We start from the raw sequence: 25,887 nt of genomic DNA, 5'->3' as shown, positions 1-25,887 counted from the left end.
AGGCCGATACGTATTCTTCTACCTATTTTTGGTAAAAAAAATCGCAATAGGCGTTTATCGATTGGTTTGCGCAAAATTTATAGCGTTTACAAAATAGGGGACAGTTTTATTGCATTTTTATTAATTTTCTTTTTTCTACTAATGGCGGCGATCAGCGATTTTTTTCGTGACTGCGACATTATGGCGGACACTTCGGACAATTTTGACACATTTTTGGGACCATTGTCATTTTCACAGCAAAAAACGCATTTAAATTGCATTGTTTATTGTGAAAATTACAGTTGCAGTTTGGGAGTTAACCACAGGGGGCGCTGTAACATTTAGTGTTCACATAGTGTGTGTTTACAACTGTAGGGGGGTGTGGCTGTAGGACTGACGTCATCGATCGAGTCTCCCTATAAAAGGGATCACTCGATCGATGCAGCCGCCACAGTGAAGCATGGGGAAGCCGTGTTTACATACGGCTCTCCCCGTTCTTCAGCTCCGGGGAGCGATCGCGACGGAACGGCTATAAGCGAATAGCCGCGCCGTCGTCCCGGATCGCTCCCCGCGGGAATCCGACAGCAGCATGTAGCGGGGGGGGGGGGGGTCCCGATCGGACCCCCCACCCGCTAGAAGGCAAGGACGTACATGTACGCCCATTTGCCTGTACGTTCCATTCTGTGGACGTACATTTACATGCGGCGGTCGGGAAGTGGTTAATAAGTTGTTTTTCATCGGCACTGAAGGTAAAAGACGTCTGTCACCACGTATGTCTACCTGATGACAGACGCAGAGGAAAAGGCACTTATTAAAGTAAGCGGTCATTTGGCTAATGTTTTTACACTATTTGTTTTAAATAAAACTGTATTATATTATGGCCTTGCTTTTTTATTTTTTTCTGACTAATACTGCGGTGAAAGCTCCAACAAGATTCCAGCCACATCTCTAGTGTGTGTACCAGCAAAGATCGCAGATCCACAGTCATATAAAGTCCTGGACTTCCAGTGGGGATATCTGAACGATGGGGCAGCTACAGGCATCATTCAGATATCACTATTTTCAGCCGGTGATTCTGTGCACCATCAGAATTATCATAGCGGCGGTCCCACCTCTTGATCGTTCTTATAGGCAGTGCCGATCCTGACCTCCCTGGGGCCCTAAGCAAAATTTGCTAAGGGGCCCTCTACCTGACCCGTGATGCCGTCACCCATAACTCTTCACCAATCCCCTTGGAGAGCCCCCGACCACATAAGAGGGGCAGACCTAGAGTGGTGATAGGGTGACCTGTGGCCCCCAGATTTTAGTATCACCTCACCAGGAGTCAGGACTAGTACCACAGTACGAGTGCACAATGCTCTGCCTGGGGCCCACATCACATACAGGTGACAGAAGGTGATGTGCTCCCCCTCCCGCTGCCATCCGGTGCTTCTCCGGGCTCTCCCGTGCCATCTGGGACCTGGAGAAACATTTGTCCGGCACCGGATGGGAAGCATAGAGATGACTGGTGACCAGATGGTCATGAGTCATCTCTATGACCGTCGGAGGCCCGGGCGCGACGTTATGACATCACGCCCGGATACCTGGAAGTAAACAAAGCCGCAATCGCGGATGTCGGCATGTGATCGGTGAATTTTTTTTTCACAATGTCATGCTCTTCCATCTGGAGGAGAGAGGCGGGGTCTTATTGACCCCGCCTCTCTCCATAAAGAGGACCTGTCACACACTATTCCTATTACAAGGGATGTTTACATTCCTTGTAATAGGAATAAAAGTGATTAAAAAAAAAAACGAAAAAAAGTGCAATTTTTTTTTTTTTTTATATTTAACCACTTCAGCCCCGGACCATTTGGGTGGTTAAGGACCTGGCCACTTTTTGCGATTCGGCACTGCATCGCTTTAACTGACAATTGCGCGGTCGTGCGACGTGGCTCCCAAACAAAACTGACGTCCTTTCTTTTCCACTAATAGAGCTTTCTTTTGGTGGTATTTGATTACCTCTGCGTTTTTTTACTTTTTGCTGTAATAAATATCCCCAAAAAATATAAAAACATATTTTTTCCTCAGTTTAGGTCGATACGTATTCTTCTACATATTTGTGGTAAAAAATCACAAAAAGCGTTTGTTGTTTGTTTTGCGCAAAAGTTATAGCGTTTACAAAGTAGGGGATAGTTTTATGGCAATTTTATACAGTTTTTTTTACTAGTAATGGCGGCGATCAGCAACTTTTTTTGTGACTGCGACATTATGGCGGACACATCGGACACTTTTTGACACATTTTTGGGACCATTGTAATTTTCAGAGCGAAAAGTGCTATAAAAATGCACTGTTTACTGTGAAATTGACACTGGCAGTGAAGGGGTTAACCACTAGTTGGCGCTGTAAGGGTTAAGTGTTCCCTGCATTGTGTTTCTTACTGTAGGGGGGATGGGCTCTGTGTCACATGAAACTGATCTCCGCTCCCAGTACACTGAGCCAAGATCAGTGTCATTGTCACTAGGCAGAGCAAGGAGATGCTTGTTTACACAAGCATCTCCCCGCTCTATACCTCCGTGAGACGATCGCAGGGATCCCCGCGGCGATCGAGTCCACAGGACCCGCGGTCCGACTCACGGGAAGGTGGCAGGGTCGCGAACGTGCAGCCGGCAGCGCGCTTGCGACCACACGGCAGGCATTTAAAGGGCCATGTACAGGTAAGTGATTATGCCTATCCGTGCCATTCGGCCGACGTATATAGACCGTGGGCGGTCCTAAAGCGGTTAAAACGCCCCTGTCCCCGGTAGCTCGCACTCAGAAGTGAATACACACGCAAGTCCCGCCCACATATGTAAACGCTGTTCAAACCACATATGTGAGGTATTGCCACGTGCGTTAGAGCGTGTGCAACAATTCAAGCACTAGACCTCCTCTGTAACTCTAAACTGGTAACCTGTAAAAAAAATTAAGCTTCGCCTATGGAGATTTTTAAGTATTGAAGTTTGGCGCCATTCCATGAGTGTGCGCAATTTTAAAGCGTGACATGTTAGGTATCTATTTACTCGGTGTAACATCATCTTTCACATTATACAAAAAAATTGGCTAACTTTACTGTTTTGTTATTTTTTAATTCATGAAACTGTTTTTTTTCCCCAAATAAAAAAAGGCGTTTGAAAAAAGATTGCGCAAATACTGTGCGAGATAAAAAGTCTGCTAAAAAAACATATATAGGTGTCCTGTATGAAACTGAGATCAGCGGCGTTTCCGAGTCTCACTGCTGATCTCAGGTCATACACAGTTTATGAAGCTGAGGTAATCAGCTGAGAACATGTTCTCCAATGATTATCTCACCACAGTGAGAATCTGTAACTGACTGTCACAGAAACGGCCAGTGTATGAAGGTGCGATCTCAGCACCTCACTGGCGATCTGTGACTGAATTCTCACTTTCTGATTCACCAACTCAGAGAATCAGAGAGAGAAGCGCAAAGCTGGCTGAGTATTGTGGAGGAAGAAGGAAGTGCAAAATGAGCAGGTTAGGAATTTATAGTGTGTATATATATATATATATATATTAGGGTTGTCCCGATACCGATACTAGTATACCAAGCATTTGTACCCGATATTTGTACTGTCAGCGGTGATCAGTTCATGGGGAAGTTACAAGTTCCTCTTCTCTCTCTCCTTTCCCCCCGTGCATGGCTTTCAGCTGCTTTATAATCAGCAGTGATCGGTGCTTGTAACTCCCCCACACACGCCATGTATTCCTCCGTGTATTCCTCCGTGTATCCCTCCATGTATCCCGCCATGTATTCCTCCGTGTATCCCGCTGTATATTCCTCAGTGTATCCCTCCGTGTATCCCTCCGTGTCCCCCGCCGTGTTTCTCTCTCCCTTTGTGTATTCCACCGTGTATTCCTCCGTGTATCCCGCCGTGTATTCCTCTGTGTATCCCTCCGTGTATTCCTCCGTGTATCCCGCCGTGTATTCCTCTGTGTATCCCTCCGTGTATTTCTCTGTGTATTCCTCCGTGTATCCCGCCGTGTATTCCTCTGTGTATCCCTCCGTGTATTTCTCTGTGTATCCCGCCGTGTATTCCTCTGTGTATCCCTCCGTGTATTTCTCTGTGTATCCCGCCGTGTATTCCTCCGTGTATTCCTCCATGTATCCCGCCGTGTATTCCTCCGTGTATCCCGCTGTATATTCCTCTGTGTATCCCTCCGTGTCCCCCGCCGTGTTTATCTCTCCCTTTGTGTATTCCGCCGTGTATTCCTCCGTGTATCCCGCCGTGTATTCCTCTGTGTATCCCTCCGTGTATTCCTCCGTGTAGCCCGCCGTGTATTCCTCTGTGTATCCCTCCGTGTATTTCTCTGTGTATCCCGCCGTGTATTCCTCCGTGTATCCCGCCGTGTATTCCTCTGTGTATCCCGCTGTATATTCCTCCGTGTATCCCTCCGTGTCCCCCACCGTGTTTCTCTCTCCCTTTGTGTATTCCGCCGTGTATTCCTCCGTGTATCCCTCCGTGTATTCCTCCGTGTATCCCTTCATGTATCCCGCTGTATATTCCTCCGTGTATCCCGCTGTAGATTCCTCCGTGTATCCCTCCGTGTATCCGGCCGTGTATTCCTCCGTGTATCCCGCCGTGTTTCTCTCCCCTTCCGTGCTCCTCCTCCACCCCCTGGAACTGTCAGGATGGAGAGCGGGATAGGGGCCGGTAAATCCGGCTCCTTACTGCTCCGAATGGACATTCACATAACTGAAACATTGTAAACTGTGATTACAATGTTTCAGTTTATGAATGAAGAGAAGGTCTTCTCTGCATTCATTTTCAGCGCAGCTGAGGCTGCTGAGAAAGGGACTGGGGAATCTGTGTCCCTAGTCCCTTTCTCTGTCTCAAAGGGGAGATGTCAGAGGTCTGTTAAGACCCCTGATATCTCACCAAAGCCCCCCAACAGAGCTGAGAAAAAAAAAAAATACTAAAAAAAAAGAATACAAAATATTATTGTAGAAAATAATAAAAAAATAAAAGAAAAAACACACTGACACGGTCCACCCCCCCCCCCCCCTTAAAAAAAAGAGAGCATTATAAATAAATAAAAATTGTAAGAAAAAAAAAATTGGTAAAAAATTTAAAACAAATTGTTAAAGATAAAAAAATAAAATACTGACACATGTGCCGCTGTCACATGAGATTAAAAAAAATTATCGGTATTCGGTATCGGCGAGTACTTGAAAAAAGTATCGGTACTCGTACTCGGTCTTAAAAAAGTGGTATCGGGACAACCCTAATATATATATATATATATATATATATATATATATATATATATATATATATATATATATACACATCATCATATAGCAGACATTTCTCTCCTACATGGAAAAATCATCATTTATTTGCTAAAAAATTACATAGAACCCCCAAACATTATATATGTTTTTTTAGCAAAGACCCTAGAGAATACAATGGAGGTTGTTGCAACTTTTTATCTCACACAGTATTTGCACAGCAATTTTCCTACCGCGTTTTTTGGGGAAAAAAACCTGTTTTGTGCATAAAAAAAAAAACGGTAAAGTTAGCCCAAAGTTTTTGCATAATGTGAAAGATGAAGATATGCCAAGTAAATAGATACCCAACATGTCACACTTCAAAATTGCACACGCTCGTGGAATGGCGCCAAACTTCGCTACTTAAAAATCCCCATAGGGGTTGATTTAAATTTTTTTACTGGTTACATGTTTTGAGTTACCGAGGAGGTCTAGGGCTGGAATTATTGCTCTCGCTCTAAAGTTTGCAGTGATACCTTACATGTGTGGTTTGAACACCGTTTTCATATGTGGGCGGGACTTACATATGCGTTTGATTCTGCATGCGAGCACACGGGGACAGGGGCGCTTTTAAAAAAAATAAAAAATGTACTGTTTATTTTACTTTTGACACTTTTTTCTCCCAAAAACATTTTTTTATCACTTTTATTTCTATTACAAGGAATGTAAACATCCCTTGTAATAGGAGTATGGCGGGGTATTGCGGAGTATTTCAGGGTATTGCGGAGTGTGGGCAGGGAATGGCAGAGTCTGGGCAGGGATGGCAGAGTATGGGCAGGGTATTGGCAGGATGGCACTGTATGGGCAGGGTATTGGCAGGGATGGCACTGTATGGGCAGGGTATTGGCAGGGATGGCACTGTATGGGCAGGGTATTGGCAGGGATGGCACTGTATGGGCAGGGTATTGGCAGGGATGGCTGTCTCTGTGACTTTAATTGTCACAGAACAGCGCTGCTGCCACCTGCTCTCTCCCCTCTCGCAATGTACCCATCGGTACACAGAGGGGAGAGAGGAAACCGGCGTCATCACATGACGCCGGTTTGTTTACAAGTGATCGCTCCGTCATTGGACGGAGCGATCACGTGGTAAAGGGCCGATATCATTGGCCCTTTACCGTGATCCGTGTTGCACCGGGTTCTGTGAACCCGGCGAGCACGGACAATTTCGCGAGCATGGGAGGGCATCCATAGACGTCCTCCCAGAATAACTCAACCGCGCTGTAGCCATATTTCGGCTATGGCGCATGTGGTGGAAATTTTAAGATGTATTTAATATGTATTGTTGTAATGGCACCCAGACTTAGTACTTCCGCAGCCCGCTCTAAATAGAACTGACTGGGGCAGTCTGAGGCTGGTTGAATCTCGTCGGGTAGTAGAAAATGTCTTGAGGTTGGAGTGTGATGTTTGCGGCGTGGGCATATGTCTGCCGACGAGGGGCCCTCTGTGTATTTAGCACAGAGGATCGTTGAGGAGGGGGTGCACTCACTCCGCGAGCACACGAGTGGTTATGGACAGATGTGCGTTCATATCTGGGTCTTGTCTGATCAGCATGGCTTGGGATTCGTAGCGTACGCCTGTAGATAGCCTTTAATAAGGGTATAATCTGGATATGCATTATTCTATGGAATGGCGCAGATTAAGGATTCTATCAGCGATTAATAGAAGAGCTTATGATTGTTTCTGGGGGCAGGGGGGGGCACTCCCTGACTCAGACACGCCCATAAGACTTTAGCCAGCATTGTATGTATTTGTATTCATTGTATTATATTATATTCATGTATTCTATGGAACTTCCTGTCAGAAGGGATGTCCTTATATGGTGTTTGCTGTGTCAAGGGGACATCCTGTGATGACCACTCCCATGGGGGAGGTGTTTAACTGGTGCAGTGAGCACTTCCTGTTTGGGTGAATAAAATGAGCTGTGCTGAGCCATGAAAGGCAATGATGGTGATGACGGTGACTTGAGAACAAGCTGGTGTGAGGTCTCTTGACTTGAATGGATGGGCAGAGAATGAATGGTGAGTCAATCTATTTAGCTTAATTATGGATTATTTCATTAAGACGGATTCTGTGCTTAATAGCACAGGGAAAAATGGCAGTGTGCTCTACATACAGCCCATTTTGCCATGTCACGCAAGAGGTTAATAGGGTTTGTGTGTTCGAACACATTTTTTGCCTGTTGGTGTTCGGCTCATCCTTACCAATGACTTTCACCATCTTTGCACCCACTATGCCGCATAACCCACTACATATGGAAGGATGTCAGCTGTGTTTGGCCTTGAAGGTTTTCATTAGACTGGAAGAGGTTAAAGACTACAGCTACACTGATATAGAATATTCAATCTTGTTTCATTGTGATCTAGCTCTACGTGTGGTTAGTACATCTGTATAAATTCTTTTTACAATACACATAACTCCTCCAACTCCTAATTTCTGACACCCACTCAGTCCCTGTAAAATGATATACACTGTAAAACAGGTGTCTCCAAATACGGTCCACCATAGGTCTGCATTTGCAGCTAGAGCCTGGAATTACTTTCACTTGCGTTTCTGCATTGTGATTTAGTTCTAGGTGTGGTTAATACACGCCTATATAAAATCTTTCACAATACACATAACTCCAACTCCTGCATAGACAGAAGAGAGAAGACGTTCGCAGCAAAGAAGTAGTAACTATGGCAGTGCCATCGACTTCACATGACCCCGAGAACATGGAGCTTCGGAACTCTTTCAGCTCAAAAAATAGTCCAGTCCACTTTGTAGAGGGGAGACATTTATCTATCACGGATGTTTATAACAGCTTGACCAAAAAAAGCACGGAACTTAATACAAGCGGGAAGAAAATGTTGGAAACCCTGAAATATATGGAACCACATAGATTTGAACACATTCAACAAGAGTTTGGGGTCCGTCGCCTACAGCACGTCACTGACAAGTCCTCTATGGATGGAATTTATGATGAGGAGCGTTTTAAGGCAAAAATGCGAGCCAGTCGTCCTGAATTTAGAGACCTCTTATTCTGGAGTGCAGACATTGCACAAAAAGACATTAGGGAGGCACGCAAAGAGTCATATGAGAAAGCCAAGAAAGTTCTCCCATCTGGGATGGCTAAAAAATCTGAGAGAAAAATTAAATCTCAATTTGCCAACTCTCCGGCATTTGATAAATCTGCTTCACGGTATGGCAACTTCAAGTTCTCCCTCCCGTTATCTGATCTTCTGTCTCTGTACCGGACTCAGCACTGTGGGGGTGAAAAGCCGCAGCTGAGGATTCTGGGTACTGACCTGTACAAGCAGGAGATTACGCATTATATATTAGTGCACAGCCCTGACCAGAGCCACCAGTTCATGAACCTCTCAAATGTCCAGCATGGTTTTATCTACCTGAAGGATGAAAAAGTGTATTGGAGTCCAGAATCCACCTCGATTTCTCTCAAAGTGAAGATTGCTAAGGATCCTGGTCCGAATACATGCCACCCACCCTGTAAATTTTATAAAGAGAAAGGCTATTGTATGCATCAAAAAATAAAAAAATATGAGATACCAAGTGTGTGGAACCATCTGGTGTTTGCATTCCATTTATCTAATAATAATGGCCTGAATATCCAGAAAGATAAACTTTTGAAGAGCCTGAAAGCCTGTGACATAACTGACTCAGCTTTGCTTGATAAGGATAAACAACTGAAAGTAGAAGACACTAAGAATATTATCCAAAAAATGAAGTGTGATGCAAAGAGTTCTGACGTCCCAAAAGGTAAGACCCTGCAAACCTAATAATCTTAGAGCTATGTCAAACAAATATACTTTGAATTTATGAGGCAGGGTTCACATTAACCTCCCTGGCGGTATGATTCTTTCAGAAAAAACATGCTGAAAGCGGTACCATTATTTCCAAGGAAATTTGGCGTTTTATATTGTAGGCCTGTAATTCTTATGCCGCGTACACACCATCACTTTATGTGATGAAACAAAATGACGTTTTTAAAAACTTCACTTTAATTGACCGTGTGTGGGGGAAAACGTCATTTTATGTCTTGTAAAAAACGACCAAAAAAAATTGAAGCATGCTTCAATTTTATGTGTCGTTTTTCAAAAGTGCACTTTTTACTTCACAGAAATTGACCGTGTGTAGCAAAAACGTCGTTTTCTAAGACGTTTTTTCATCCACGCATGCCCAGAAGCTACATATGCAGCGAGCTTCAATGGTAAAACGTGGTGGAACGTAACCTCACTTTGCAAGATCATTGTGAGAAAAACGATGGTGTGTAGGCAACTTCGTCTTTGAAAATTGAAGTTTCAAAAACGTCATTTTTTACTTCACAGAAAGTGTCGTTTTTTTTCATCACAAAAAGTAATGGTGTGTACGCGGCATTAGGAATAACTCACTTAAATCTGACCAAACAAGATTCTAGTAGGCATCCCGGGTATGACATTTTTTTAAAAATAAAATTATAAATTATAATATAATAAATAATTATAAATAATAACAAATAATAATATAATTATAATAAAAAATATTCAATAATGTAATCAAATCAAAATCACTGAAATTTGCTCAGTTGCAGAATTGTCGCTGTCATTATTTTTTATTTTTTTATGACGAATTTCCCCACAAATCGCTATCGCACAATTCTGCAAGTGATTATAATTTATTATCGCTGTTTTTTAGCTGATCTAAAACCATTTTTGACATAAAGGGACACTTTTGGTTGCTATGGACAATCTACAGTTTGCAGAGAGAAAGAAACGTTTTTATTATATAAAAGAACATGTAGGACACTGGGCAGACCACTAGGGACAAGGGGGATGTGTATTTTTTACATACAGTACTGTAATCTATAAGATTACAGTATACTGTGTGTATTGTGTTTGTTTACTTTTTTGAATTTGGCGCCGTTCTCCGTCCCCGTGCGTCGTAACGTCGCAGGGAACGGAGATCAGCGGCACAGGAGGACGCTGTGTGAATCGAGCGAGGTCCCGCTCGCTCACACAGCGCGGTGGCATCGCTGGATCCAGGGACAAGGTAAGTAAACAGTGCCTGTGGATCTAGCGAGGCGAGCCCGAGTCTGACTCGGGGTTACCGCTCGCAGCATGAAAATCTAACCCCGAGTCAGACTCGGGAATACCGCCAGGCAGGTTAATGGGGTTATACAAAATAGGAAAATACTGCGCAGGTCTATGGGTGAAATAGTGATGACACTATAAACATATGTGAGAAAAATAATAAATATGAAAAATAATAAAAGGCTGCTGCAACTTATATGTAAGATACACACACAAATACAGTATAAAAAGAAAAGCTGCGCTGCAAGTTCAATCAACATAAATATTCAATTATGTAATAAAGTACACAAAAATCCCAGTGCAAAACTGAAAGGTAAATTAGTGCAAAAGTCCATATATGAAGTATCACAGAGGAATGCAGGAAGTGACAGGAAGTTCTCCGAATGAGTGAAGCTAAATATCCAGGCACAAATCTTGTGAATCAGATGACAAATCCACCACCACTTATGTATCAGCTGCTTACCAGAGCAAGAATAAATTCAAGCATGTACAACATGAGTCAATATGGGTCCTGGATAGACTGCCACTCTCTCTCCTGTATCACCAATCCTCTATGTCAGACCAACTTTCTCCATAGATGTTACCCAAAGGAGAAAAACACTCACATGGTGTGATATCGTTTAAAATATTTTAATGTAAAAAGATATTGCACTCACATGTAAAACGGTTAAAAAGTGCGATCGATAATCGTATAGCCGGCCGGCTCTGCTGTCTGCTCGTTCTTCCGGGTAGACAGCGTGGATCGTGGTGACGTCAGCACGTCGCTCCTCCCTACGCCGTTTCGTCACAAGGATGACTTCTTCCAGGGGATTGGGGTGTATGCCATCCAAAATATAATTAGTCAGTAGTAACAAAAATGAAACGTAAATAATGTTTTTTCGTGTAAGTTGCGTCGGCGTAGCTTAAATACGATACGCTGCGCCGCCGTAACTAGGCGCGCAGGTACCTGAATTTGCCCCCCTGTGTTTACATGTAAATAACTGTCATTCATATGTAAATAGCTGTCATTCATATGTAAATAGCCAAGGCCGGCAGCATTCATATGTAAACAAAGGCGGCATTCATATGTATATAATGCCCCTCTGCAGCGAAGAGATGATATGCTGTAACCTCTAGCAACCAGTCAGTAAGTGGTAATGATATGCTGTCACCTCTGGCAACCAATCGCAATCGCTGCCTGATCTGATACAGTAAACTGATTTTAAGTCTAGCTGATATTTATTGTATGTCTCGGAGCAGGTGGAGAGCAAAATTGCATGGGGGGGGGGCCCCAAGAATTTTTTTGCCCAGGGCCCAATCAACATTAAATACGGCCCTGACTATGAGTTTTTTTCCATTCCACCCAGCAGGTGGATGAAAAAAAACTGTCAGTTCCGGTCGGAGCTGCTGTACACTACTCTCTATGCTAAGTAAGTACAGCGATCCCCCCCACTGAGCTGTTGTGTACTGACAGGGGGAAACCCCCCCACCAGAACACTCTGGACAGACTAACCTACACATGGGACGTGTTTTTTTTTTTAACCGACAAATGTTCTCTAAGGTTAAAGACATTTTGGTGGTATTTACTAAAACTGGAGAGTGCAAACTCTGATGCAGCTCTGCATAGAAACCAATCAGCTTCCAGCTTCAGCTTGTTCAATTAATCTTTGAAAAAATATCGGCCCAGATTCACAGAGAGCAGGGCGCACATTAACGCCGCTGTAGAGCAAACACCGTACGCCACGCCAACGCAGCGCAGAGAGGCAAGCATTGCATTCAGCAAGCCGGTGCTCCCAACGCTGTGCCAGCATGGCGTGGGTTTCGAAGGCGTACACCGGCGTAGGTGGAAGTGGGCGTGAACCCATGCAAATGAGGCGTGACCCCATGTAAATGATGGACCAAGTGCCAGACATGTACGTATCACAAACTGCGCATGCGCCGTGACGTGGACGCAAGCACAGTCAGCACCCCCATGCGCCTGCTCACAACCACGCCGGCACAACTGCCTAAGCTACGCCGGATCACTGCGTACGCTGTGAACATAACGTACGCCCAGCCAGACACACGTCCAACGCACAATACGCCGCCTTGTGTTCCCTGGTGCAGACCTGAGCATGTCTGTTGCCGGGTTGCACCTCCTTTATGGGGAATAACTTTACGCCGGATGTACAACTTACGCGCATCTCGCGTAGCATGCGCCGGGCACGCGCACGTTCGTGAATCGCCGTATTTCCCTAATTTGCATGTTTGAAAGGCTAATCAATGGGAGCGGCAACATGCGTCCAGCCCATATGTGCGCCCACCCTACGCCGGCGTGTGCAAGATACGTCGGCGGGGTGTAGCCTGGTTTTTAGGCGCATATTGGTTTGTGGGTCTGGCGCACACATACGCCGGCGCACATTTGCACTTACGTCGGCGTAACTTGTTATACGTCGGTGTAAGTGCTTTGTGAATCTGGGCCAAAAAATGCAAACTAATTGGTTCCTATGCAGAGTTTGGATTTAAATGTGTGCAAATGTGTGTAGCAGGGGCCCAGATTCAGGTAGCAATTGCGCCTGCATAACCATAGTTAATGTCACGTACAGGACCGGGTGACATTCAAGACGCTCTGCCTCACCCACAAATGTACACAGGGAAAAGCTCCTCAATATTTAAGCGAGAAAATAAAACCCTACATCACCAAGCGCGTGCTCCGATCAACGAACCAAAACCTTCTCCAAATCCCCAAATCTCACTACAAATCTAAGGGAGAACGTAGATTCTCGGTCCAAGGACCACGGCTCTGGAATGCTCTACCCACGACCATCCGCTTGGAAGAAAACCATCGGGTTTTTAGGAAAAAACTGAAGACCCACCTCTTCTGAAAGACCTATACAACTCTGGATGCCAAGCGCCTTGAGGCGATTAAGTTCGCATTTGTTGCGCTATATAAGTTTCTCACTCACTCACTCACTCATAGTTACGCAGCGCAATTGCTGACTTGCGCCGGCGTAACGAGTTCTCCTGATTCAGAGAACTTGTTACGCCGACTGCAGCATAAAATCTGCGTGGCATAAGGCTCTTATGCCACGCAGATTTTAGGCTGCATTCTAGCGATGACCGATACGGGGCGTTCCCATTGTGATCTGTGTATAGTATGCAAATTGCATACTTACGCCGATTCACAACGTTACGTCGGGTTTCGCGTAAGGTTACACATCCTAATAGCAGGCGCAGCCAATGCTATAGGATACCCGGCATTCCCGCGTTGTGACGTTCGAATTTTACATCGTTTGCGTAAGTGAATCGTGAATGGCGCTGGACGCCATTCACGTTCACTTTGAAGCAAATGACATCCTTGCGACGTCATTTGCCGCAATGCACGTCGGGAAAGTTTCCCGACGGAGCATGCGCTGTACGCTCGGCGCGGGAGAGCGCCTAATTTAAATGATTCCCGCCCCCGGCGGGATCATTTACATTGCGCGCGCTTACGCCGGGCAATTTTGCCGGCGCGCCCTCGCAATTTACGGAGCTACTGCTCCGTGAATCGAGGGCAGCGCAAATTATTTGCGGGGGCGTAGGGCAAAATCGTTGCCCTGTGCCTCCGCAAATAATGCGCAAGTCGTACCTGAATCCGGGCTAGGGTCTCCGGGCTTCCTTCAGTTTAATGAGAACCTCCAGGGCCAGAGATAGCTCCTTCTGTATATGGTGGGTTGTGAGGCAATGTGGGTGCAAAGGTGATTAAAGCGGAGTTTCCATCAAAAATATAAGTTTGCTTTATATTGTAGCTTAGACCTGAAAATGCCTGTTGCTATGCGGTCCCACGAAATCTGCCTTCCTATTCACAGAGGATCCTGACGTCAGCTCCCTCCTCTCCCAGGATGCCGTGCGCTTCCCCTGTGTCTCTGGGCTTGTTGATGTTTATGGGTTGCCATCCTTTACGCTACGCCGACGCAGCACAGAGAGGCAAGTATGGAATTCACAAAGGACTTGCTCCCAAAACTGCGCTCGGTTTTCTAGGCGTAAGCCGGCGTAGGTGGAAGTGGGCGTGAGTCATGCAAATGAGGCGTGACCCCATGCAAATCATGGGCTGAGTCTTAGACAGATACGTATAACGAACGGCGCATGCTCAGAATCACGTCAGAACTACTCCCTAAGATACGTCGGATCACTGCCTACGGCGTGAACGTAACCTACGCCTAGTCATATTCACGTCCTACGTAAACTACGTAAAAAAACGTCGGCTTGTGTTCCCTGGTGCAGCCCTTTGCATGGATGCTGCTGAGTTACACCTCCTTTATGGGGCATAACTTTACACCGGGACGTATGACTTTACACGCACTGCGTCGGCCGCACGTACGTTCGTGAATCGCCGTATCTCCCTCATTTGCATATGTGAATAGCAAATCAATGGGAGCGCCAAATACGTCCAGCGTAAATATGCGCCCACTCTACGCCGGCGTAGACAAGTTACGTCGGTTGAATAAAGCCTGTTTTCTCAAGTCGTCTTCCAGGACGGCACCTTGAGAGTAGACTGGCTCCACCTGACAGGAAACACAATCAGAAAGAGGTTTAAAAGCCCCGCCCCTCCCCGTGCAACTCAGTTATTGATTGTGTTTCCCACCAGCGAAACAGTTTGTTATTTTTTGTCAGACCTAAGGCCTGGGGCTGGTGGTCCCCCTCCGGGTACTGAGCAGTGGGTCCTGGGAGGCCGTCCCTGCCTCAGCTAAAGGTGTAATGCCTGTCCCGGGGGGTTTTCCCCGTGTGATAGGGGGGGGGAGGAAGATTGCAAACAATACCCCCCTTCTTTCCTTTCTATAGGAATCCCTGGGATAGTGGCTATCTCAGTACTCCTATTTGGCCATGTTCCCTCTCCTCCAGGACCCCTTACCTGCTGGGCGGGTGTGAGGGCTTCCTCAGCGTGGCTCCGGTGTACTGTCCTCCCGGGGACATTTTCGAATGGAGCCAGCAGTCGACGCCGCGTCACAGGCGGCGCGCGGTGATGACGAAGCTTCCGGTCTTCACCAAAATGGCGGCCGCCAGCGGCGTCGGCTCCTCGCTGTTCTCACTGCAGCAAGGAGGAGAGTGGCGCCTGCACGACTTCGCTATGGAGCGCGAGGATCGTTCGCTAGCAGCCGCTGCCGAGGACACCACCAAGGGTGAGTCTGCCTCAGAATGTCAGGGGGGCATATTGGACTGGGTCCTTTCCTTCCCCCCCCCCCCCCCCTCCTCTCACACTTGTATGTATGGACTGTGATATTTTGTTTTCTCTCCCCACAGGGGAGGAGGTTTCTGCCCAGGGGGAAGCTGCTAATCTCTCCCTAAAACACACTTCCAAAACCAAGAGGTGTGGTAACTGTAGCATTAAGCTGGCTGCAGATTACTCCAAACTTCTTTGTGCCAAATGCATACAAAAGCTGGCAGGAAAGGAAACTTCCCTGATTATGAAAGAATTCCTAACTGTCCAATCCCAAATGCTCTCCACATTAAAGGAATTTAAGGACACCTTAAAAAATAGGGATCCTGAGCCCTTAGCAGCCGGCCCCTCTTCCCAAGAGAGCTCATCCACCCCAGTGCCACGAGTTTCCAGGGCCAGGGAGTCTCTCCTATCTGACACCGAAGATTCAGAGGCCCCAGAAGATGGGGTAATTGATAGCCATTCTGAGGATGAGGATGCCAGATCAGACAAATATATTTTTTCTGCAGATGACATGGGGGGTCTGCTGTCTGCTGTCTTTGCCTCTGAAGGGGTCCAGCAGCCAGCAGAGCTGGTGTCGCCTCAGGACAGAATGTACCAGGGTCTAGCTAAACCCCAGCCAAAGGTTATCCCAGTCCATCAGTCACTCAAAGATATAGTTCTGAGGGAATGGGCTGAGCCTGAAAAGAAACTGCTAAGGTACAAGACCTGGAAAAAGCGCTGTCCCTTTAAGGAGGAGTTAGAAAATACTTTGTTTAAAACTCCTAAACTGGATGCATCTCTAGCCCAACTCTCCAGGCAGTCTGACCTCTCGTTTGAGGATGCAGGGAACTTAAAGGATTCCTTAGACAGGCGGGCAGACACCTCCCTTCGCAGGGCCTGGGAGGCTAATGCGGCCGCCCTTGGACCCGCTTTGGCCTCTTCCTGCATCGCTAGGAATGCAGATACCTGGTTAACCAGACTTCTGGAGCATGTACCTCAGACCTCCAAGTTTAAAGAAATTAGAGATTCTCTTACAGTCATAGGCAGTGCGGTAGCCTATCTTGCAGATGCATCGATTGAAACAGTCCGATCCTCTGCTAAGACGGGTGCTCTCGTCAACGCCGCCAGAAGGGCGGTATGGCTCAAGACGTGGGAAGGTGATCTTGCCTCCAAGACCCGTCTATGTGCCCTGCCCTTTGAAGGCACTCTTCTCTTTGGGGCAGGACTTGATCAAGCTCTAACTAGGGCCTCAGAAAAGGGGAAACGGTTTCCCCCAAAACCCAGACCTAACAGGAGAAGATTTTTTCGAGGCCCCCAGAATAAAAACCGACCTTCTGACCGAAGATCGGCCTTTAATAAGCGATGGATCACGGGAAAGGATAAGCCTAAAGGGGGTATCCTTTTCCCCGATCCCAAACCCGCAGGTAAGGACTCCAAGTGACTTAAGAGTCGGGGGAAGACTCTCCCAATTTTTTCCAAGCCTGGGAGAGTATAACACGGAGTCCTCACATTTTGCAAATAGTGAGGGAAGGTTACAGATTGGAATTCCGCCAACTTCCCCCCCCCAATATTTCTCCTCACTCATCTACCCCAAGATCCCCTCAAGGCAGCTGCCCTTCTGGGAAATGTGACAGATCTAGCTCAGCAGGGAGTCATAATCCCAGTTCCGCCAGGACAACAGGGTCAGGGGGTGTACTCACATATTTTCATGGTGCCCAAACCTTCGGGGAAATTCCGATTGATCATAAATTTAAAACCTTTAAATACCTTTCTCCTCTACAAGAAGTTCCGCATGGAAAACATTTACAGTCTCAAGGGACTGTTGTTAGAAGGAGTCTTTATGGTAACCATAGACTTGAGGGACGCCTACCTCCATGTCCCAATCTTCAGGGACCATCAAAGGTTCCTCCGATTTGCCATTGCCTCCCCTCAGGGGATTCAGCACTGGCAGTTCACCGCACTCCCCTTTGGTCTGGCCTCCAGCCCAAGGGTTTTCACGAAGGTCCTGGCAGAGGTGGTCGCCTTTCTACATCTGAAAGGGATCTCCCTTGTCCCCTACCTGGACAACCTACTGCTTTTTAACCCCAGCCGAGAGCTTCTTCTCTCGAATCTGGCCACCGTCCTGACTACTCTGGAATCTTTGGGATGGATTGTAAACAGAGAAAAATCTTCTCTCCTCCCAGAACAGAGAAAAATGTATCTGGGGTTCCTGATAGATTCCGTAGAGAAAAAGCTGGTCCTTCCAGAGGACAAGATCTGGAGACTCGGGTCAGTGGTCAGGTCCGTCATGGGTTCAATAGAAATTTCCCTCAGGCAGATCATGAGGTTACTGGGACTGATGACCTCATGCATCCCAGCGGTCCCATGGGCCCAGCTTCATTACAGAACCCTGCAGGCCTTCCTGCTCTCCTCCTGGGACGGGAAGGACTCATCCCTAGACTCCAGGGTCAGCATCCCGGAGTCTGTAAAATGCACACTGGGGTGGTGGCTCATTCCTCAGAATTTGGAGGAAGGCCTCCCATGGAACCAGACAAATCCTCTCAGGATAACCACGGATGCCAGCTCCTGGGGGTGGGGAGCCCACATGTCGGGTCTCCAGGCCCAGGGGCCCTGGGATCGACAACAAAGCAGGTCCTCTTCCAACTTCCGCGAATTATTAGCGGTCGGGAAGGCCTTGGAGGCATTCGAGGAGAGAGTCATGAACCAAGAAATACAGATTCTCTCCGACAACGCAACCACGGTGGCGTTCATAAATCACCAGGGAGGCACCAGGTCCCGTTCTCTCCTAAGGCTGTCCTTAGAAATTCTAGGTTGGGCAGAACAGAGAGTCCTCTCCCTTTCAGCAATTCACATCAGGGGAGTCTTAAACCTAGAAACTGACTTTCTAAGCCGCCAACCCATCCTCCAGGGGGAGTGGGAATTAAATCGAGAAGTCTTCGACTGGGTTCGACATCGTTTCGGCAACCCAGAAATAGACCTCTTCGCGAACAGGAAGAACAGGAAGGTAGAAAGATTCTTCTCCCTCTCCCGGGATCAGGGATCGGAGGGTGTGGACGCGTTGGCCCAGGCCTGGACATTTCATCTGGCCTATGCCTTCCCTCCCCTGAGTCTGATCCCAAGGGTCCTACAGAAACTGAGTCGCTCACGAGGGAAGCTGATCCTGATCGCTCCCCAGTGGCCCAAAAGAGCTTGGTTCCCAATGTTAGAACGTTGGTCAGTTCTTCCCCCCCTTCCTCTTCCGGTCCGAGTGGACCTTCTGCGGCAGTGACCGATCTTTCACCCAGAGCCCGACTTTTTCAGTCTGACGGCCTGGTACTTGAGAGGTGGAACCTGCAGCGGAGAGGATGTTCGGAGAAGGTAATAAATACCCTTTTTGGCTAGTCATAAGGAGGTCACTAGAAAGATCTATGCTAAGACCTGGGGGGTGTTTTCACGCTGGTGTGCAGCCAGGCAAGCCCCACTACCTGAAATATCTGTCATCCTGGAATTTCTCCAGGAAGGAGTTGATCTAGGACTAGCCACAAGAACCTTAAGAGTACAAGTAGCCGCCTTGTCCTACTTTTTAGACAAGAGGCTGGCCCTGGATCCGCTGATCAAGAGGTTCCTGTCGGCTAGGGATAGGTTATCCCCTATTCAGATCTCCAGGGTTCCCCCCTGGGACCTCACCTTGGTACTAGACCATTTATCCAAACCTCCGTTTGAACCGATAGACAGCATTCCGGTTAGGCTGTTGACATTTAAATTCTCCTTTCTTCTGGCTATTACTACGGCCAAAAGAATAGGAGACATGCAGGCGCTCTCAATCAAAGAGCCTTATTTTTGTCTTTTTGAAGACAGGGTAGTCCTAAGTCAGGATCCCCTGTACCTACCTAAGGTGGTAACTAAATTTCATAGGTCACAAGAAATTATTCTTCCTCCATTTTGCGCAAATCCACAGAACGAAAGGGAAACGACCTTCCACTGTTTGGATGTAAGACGCTGTTTGTTAAGTTATTTGGAAAGGGTGAGCGAGTTCAGACGCTCATCTCACTTGCTAATTAATTTTTCAGGACAGAAAAAGGGTTGCCAAGCATCTAGAGCCTCTATATCTAGGTGGATAAGACAGGCAATTTCATTAGCATACATTAAGGCTGGCAAAACAGTACCTAAAGTCAAGGCACATTCCACGAGATCTATAGCAACCTCCTGGGCAGAGAGAGCAGGAGTTTCAGTGGAACAAATCTGTAGATCAGCAACGTGGTCAAGCCAGAACACCTTTCTCAAACACTACCGTGTGGAACTTCTGTCACCCCAAGACTTGACGTTTGGCAGAAGAATCCTGCAGGCAGTTGTCCCGCCCTAAAGTAGGCCTGAGGGTTACTTGCTTATCTCTCAAGGTGCCGTCCTGGAAGACGACTTGAGAAAATACCAGTTACACTTACGGTAGCTGTTTTTCTGTAAGTCTTACAGGACGGCAGGCCTATTTCCCACCCTGAGGAATTTATATGGTTTGTATTTTCATATACTGGTTCCCGTGCTCTAATGGTGGTTACTTTATCACTAACTGAGTTGCACGGGGAGGGGCGGGGCTTTTAAACCTCTTTCTGATTGTGTTTCCTGTCAGGTGGAGCCAGTCTACTCTCAAGGTGCCGTCCTGTAAGACTTACAGAAAAACAGCTACCGTAAGTGTAACTGGTATTTTTAGACGTATCTTAGTTTGTGGGCACGGCGCATAGATCCGACGGCGCATATTTGCACTTACGGGGCGTATCTGGAGATACGTCGGCGTAAGTGCTTTGAGAATCCGGGCCTTTGTCTTTTGTTTTCTGTTTTTAGAATGTCCTTTGGTAGTTTTATCCTGCCTTGAACGCTCCTGATGAAGGGACCCTACAGTTGTCCTGAAACACGTTGCGTTGAATACGCACAAACGATCTACTGTATATCTTGTTGTTTTTATAATACTTATTGCTGGTGATGTTTTGTACCTGATCAACTTTTAGACAATTTCATTTTAATAAAATCAATTAATTTACTTTTGTTTATATTCTGTTTCTTGTTGCCTGTAAAATCCCAAATACTCACCTTGGGGGGTATTTGTTTGTTTTTTCTATATTCATACCGGGATTGGCAATCTCTTGGTCTCCTTTGGTGGATCCCCATCTAAAATCTGTGGAGGGAATCATCATCAGACCTATTTGGTTTATAAAAAAAATAATCTATTCTATGATGCGTATTATGTATATTTGAATAATATGAATAATTCCTTTCTGTCTGATGTCAAGCCCTCCATATGCCTATCATTTGTTTTTTTCCCAATAAATATTTAAACTCTTCTAATTGGTTGTTAATTTTGTAGCGCCCCCTTACTTTCAGTATGGGCGCTACGCTAAAGTTAGTGGGAATGGGAGGGTTAGTTTACTCCCATTCACAATTTGTTCTAAATTTGGCTGCTGTCAATTCGGAACTGTCCTGTGGGTCAGTCTGCGCTCCAGGGGTATGTGTGATACCACCCCTGGGCGACAGTTGGCGCTAGAGGGGTTCTGACAGACCACCTTTCTCAGCAGCAAATCAGAGGAGCGTTTCCCTCGTGGGGCATGCTGAGAGGGGGTATATCTGTGACAGCCGCCATTATTCTGCCTGTTCTGTGCGGGGCCTGCGTTCCAGGTGCGGCATCCACCTTCAGGGTGCGCGCATCCATGGGCCCCGCCACCGTGACCTGCTTCACCAAGGTTGTGCACCATTCGGAGCCTCATCATTTAACATTGAGAGGGGCCCCAGCAGTTTGCTGGGTCCCAACCTTCTGCTGAGAGGATCCTAAGCTGGGAGCTGTGCGGTGTGGGATTGGCTCGGGGAGAACCTAGAGATAGAGGTTGTCCAGGAGGCCTAGACGAACCATCGAGGATCCAGTCACCACATTGAATGACAGGTATACTTAAGATGTCAATTGGTGACACTATCTGAACTGACTGGGAGGATTTACTCAATCTAATCTCTTACATCTAAAAGTTACTAAGCCTGTGGCAGAGGCCCTGAGTCAGGCCTGTAGCCTCGTACACACGACCGAGGAACTCGACGGGCGAAACACATCGTTTTCCTCGTCGAGTTCCTTGTTAGGCTGTCGAGGAACTCGACAAGGCAAGTTTCTCCATTTCCGTAGAGGAAAAAGAAGACATGCTCTCTTTTTGGCTCGACGGGATCCTCGACAGTTTCCTTGTCGAAAAATGTACACACGACCGATTTCCTCGGCAAAAAAAAAATCCCAGCAAGTTTCTTGCTGGTTTTTGTCGAGAAACTCGGTCGTGTGTAGGAGGCCTGTGGCAGAGGTCTGTTCCTCCCAGTGATTTTTCAAGTGACGCTCCGGCTGCCAGGCTTGTGGCAACCGCCTGTCCGGGGTCACTTTGCCCACCCTAAGTGGGGTGGCGATGAGTTGGATTCAATTATTGCCGAGAGCAGGCTTGCTCTCTTTCATATCCAAGGCCTGATACTGAAGTTCTCTCCCTATTCATCAACCTTTCTCTATTGTGTGCCATGTTGATGTTGGCCATGTTGGGCCTTGGAATAAAGCATTGAAAACGTATTTGATGTCTGGACACTCGCTCTGTACCTACAGTCACAAGTATCACCCCTAGACCAAGTAAGCGAGAAATTTGGCACGCCGATCCCAAACTAATCAGCGGCTCCTTCGGGGGTGAGCGCTACAATTCTATATGATTGAATTGCTGTGGTGTCCATTTTTGGGTCCATTATAAAATTTAAATCTCCTCCTATTATCATCGTTCCTTCTGCTTTGTCCATTGCGTCCAAAAAGGCTTTTATCCCGTTTTGAATTTGTTAACAGTTTGGTAAATAAAAATGTATAATTGTAAATATTTTCCCATATAGTTGGACCTTTATAATTAAAGACCTACCGTCTTACCCCCCCAGGTTTGTATTACTTGGTGGGGTATGTCTTTGTGGATCGCAATGGAGACTCCTCGTAATTTAGAGTATGGAAATGAATCATGAACCCATGTTAAATAGTTTTTGTTATTCATTTTGGGGATGTGATCCGAACAAAAGTGTGTTTCTTGAAATAGAATGATACCAATCTTCTGTTTATGGAATAGATTTAATATTTGTGTTCTGTTAGAGCAGGGGTGGCCAACCAGTCGCCCGGCGGCCACATGTGGCCCACGGAGCCTTCTGATGTGGCCCGCGACCTCCAACTCTGGAATGGCGGCTTGGCAAACCCAGATCGCAGGTTGCCGACCTCCCATACTGCGACATCAGTGTTGTGAATGAAGCTGGTGGTAGAGGAAGAAAGCGGCAGCGGAGCAGAGCCCCATAAGCCCATGCGTCCTCTACAGTGCCGGCTTTTACCACAGACGGAGTCTATGGTAAAGTTCAGCTAACCCGCAGGATGGACACAGGTGCACTACGCTGAACCCGTGGTGTGGGTAAACCGCAGCACATCAGTGTGAAAGCAGTCTAAGGCCCTTTTCACACGATCAGCCCGACCCAATGGGACCCTTAATTCACCTCTACAGAGCGACAGATGTCCTTTTACGCCCGCCTACCTCCAATTCGAAAAAAACAAAACAAAAGGGAATTTGTCCCCTTCCATCTGGGCGGATAGGAGGGCCTATAGAGTAGATGTGACCTGTCATCCGCCCGCTCCGCTGATTGTGACCCGCGACTGGTTACCAAGTTGCTTAAGTGGCCCTCGCTCTTCAAAAGGTTGGACACCCCTGTGTTAGAGGGAGAATTCAGTCCTCTGGCATTAAAGAGTTTTACTTTATCCTTCCGGGAAGAAGAAGAGAGAAAAGAAGAGAACAAATAAGACACTACACTAATTAACACTAATTTACACTCTCACTTACACTTCACTCGTACTACATAAACTATTTGACTTCTCTAAAGTCTAACTTACTTATAGTAAGGTCCCTATTAGGGGAGGTCTGGGGCCGCTAAGGTCTGATCTACGGCCAATCAAGATTTGCATGTCTCCTTCATTTATTTTTTAAACCATATTTAAGCAGTAGGTTTACTCATTATTAAATACCATCTTCGGTTCTTATTTTCTATATTAATAGTCACTATTTGTATCCTGTTCATTTATGTAACATAGCATACAGTTCAATGGGGATCCATTGCATGATAATGGGTCTATGATCACCAAAAAGATGGTGGGCCTTCGGACTACGAAAACATGGCCGCCGATACACTATTTAGCAGTGTATGTGAAAATATTGCGCAAACTTATAATGAAAAAATAGTGAAAAAGTGGGCAGCCAACACACAAAATGTATTTGTAAAGATAATATGTAAAGAAAGTGTAGCGCCAATATATCTCAACTCCACTTAGGTGAGAACCCAAAAAGAGTGAGATAATCTAAAAATGGAAATAATCCAAATACATACTTAACACCGTGAAGTGTGGTGAAAATTATATAAATAATTGAAGATTTGGTGAGATCCCAAATAGTAAATAAAACTTATAGGATGGGAAAAGTGTCTGTGAGACAAATATTCCTGTGTGAGTATTAATGTGAACCTCTGAGGATCAGCATACACCTATTGCCAATTGTGTCCTGTTAGGAACCTAGAGGGAGATGTCAATACACTCAATAAACACACAATATAGCAATTGGCCTGTGAAGGCAAGTAAACTATAGGTTCAGAACAAGTCCTTTTGAAAAAACATCTTAAATCATTTGGGATGATTTTAAATCAACATAAATTATGTATAGTCCGTTCCCCTGTTGGGAATGATACGTATATGTGATCCTTTGCTTGTATAGATGCGATGTATATCTTCAGCAACACACTCCAATCAGACTTTTGCGAGAGAAAAATAACTGGGTACTCTTACCAGATTCCGATGACCCACTGCTCATCGTACGATGGGTGGGTCTCCAATGCTTGTACGGGCCGATTGCCCTCTCTGGTCGCCCTTGTGATGTTATTCTCTCAAGGCTCTCCAAACTTATGTAGTCTCGGGATAGTGACTGGTGCAAGATTATACTCACAATCAAAAGGATTCAGGTATTCTCCAAAAAGATCAGGTGGTGGAGTCGGTAGTTGATCACAACAGAGTATGTGAAAAAAACAAAAAAGGGCTCCACATAGTGTAAAAAGTTACAGTTTTAATAAAAACTTCAAACTTGTGTCACTCTGAAAAAAAAACAACACTCTGAACAAAAAGTTTTCAAAACGGTTCAGCAGTGAAATTCAAAAGTCCAACAAAAATCAAAATAAAATCCAAAGAAAACCATGCAGCAAACAAAAACTTTCTAGTCCAGTGAATGGACAGAAATAAATCCACAATTAGTGCAGGTGATGGCAGTATGACCTATGTACCCTACCGGTTTCGTCGCTATAAGGACTTCTACTGGGGTGTATACAAAGGTCTGTGCCATCCACTGCCAATATATAGCCTAATGTCCACCTGTCTGCAATCTTACCTCGCTCCACAGCTGACTCCGGCGTGCGTTCCAATCAGGAACCCATGTTTAGATTTGCCCTCCAAAGCCCGGAAGTAGTAGGGAGGGCCGTTGTAACTAGTGGGCATGTGTGCTGGGAATATCTATCAGTTCCCAGTTGGTCGCTGTCTCCATTCTCCACCCCTCGTTTGTGCCTATTGGTACAGAGAGAGCTCAGCGTCATGACGTCACGCGCGTGCGCACATCACCTCCATCATGGTGCCGCGCTTCCGCATGTCACGAAGCAGTTCAAGCCTCGTTTTCACGCCGCACTTCCTGGGGGATATACCCGTGCAGCGCCGCGACGTGACGCACACGCTCTCCATAACACAGCGCCATATGTCCGCGTGTCACGGTGCGTTCCACGCCTCGTTTCCACGCTGTGCAAGCAGAATCCTGCATACAGGACAGCGGCATCTTGTGGGGTTAGTGTTTCATTGAAATCATTGACAGCAGGAAACATAGTTTGGGTATTCCACAGTTCCCTCTAATGGACACCAAGGATGAACACATCCAGGTATTCCTACATTCATTGGAAAAAATGGAACCGTGCATCCCAAGGATTTGATTCCAGACAAGTGGATCAACATTGAGCAAAAGGAACAATAAGAAAGACAAAAACAATATATAAAATACCAATCATCTATATGCATTTAGACCGGCCACATCATATGTTGTCCACTTAAATTATAAAGGAGGTATGTGATTATCAGGCTTCCATATGTATTAAGACAACAAAACACACACTATCCAAACATTTCCAGATCGCCCGGGCAAATCAGGGAAATATAACGCTAAGCCTGGTTGATGAAGGCGTTGACATCCCACTCAACGTTTAGCCCATATGGAACAAAACATTTCAGCTGGTAGATCCAGAATACCTCAAGTCTAGACACCCCTCTGACTTTGGGTTCGCCCCTCCAGTGGGGGATAAACCTGTCAATAATCTGGAAATTTGTGCC

General features: G+C 46.2%; 2 protein-coding genes across 4 annotated transcripts in view; one reads left to right on the top strand and one right to left on the bottom strand.

The window, feature by feature from the left end:
* LOC120924009 overlaps positions 1-25,887 on the bottom strand; it is a 742,797-nt gene that overhangs the window by 441,281 nt on the left and 275,629 nt on the right. The window lies entirely within an intron of this gene.
* The window catches only part of LOC120924279, a 70,477-nt gene continuing 52,148 nt past the window's right edge, over positions 7,559-25,887 (top strand). The window contains exon 1 of one of the 3 annotated variants that reach the window (XM_040335156.1): positions 7,559-9,038. In XM_040335156.1, the coding sequence (XP_040191090.1) occupies positions 7,961-9,038 (1,078 nt within the window). In that variant the 5' untranslated portion in view covers positions 7,559-7,960. The remainder of the gene's footprint in view (positions 9,039-25,887) is intronic. The other 2 variants (XM_040335149.1, XM_040335142.1) reach the window with 2 other exon arrangements.

Source organism: Rana temporaria, chromosome 1 (assembly GCF_905171775.1).
Source record: "Rana temporaria chromosome 1, aRanTem1.1, whole genome shotgun sequence".
NCBI lineage: Eukaryota > Metazoa > Chordata > Amphibia > Anura > Ranidae > Rana > Rana temporaria.
Note: the sequence above shows the minus strand (reverse complement) of the source record. Positions and strands in the feature narration are given on the sequence as shown.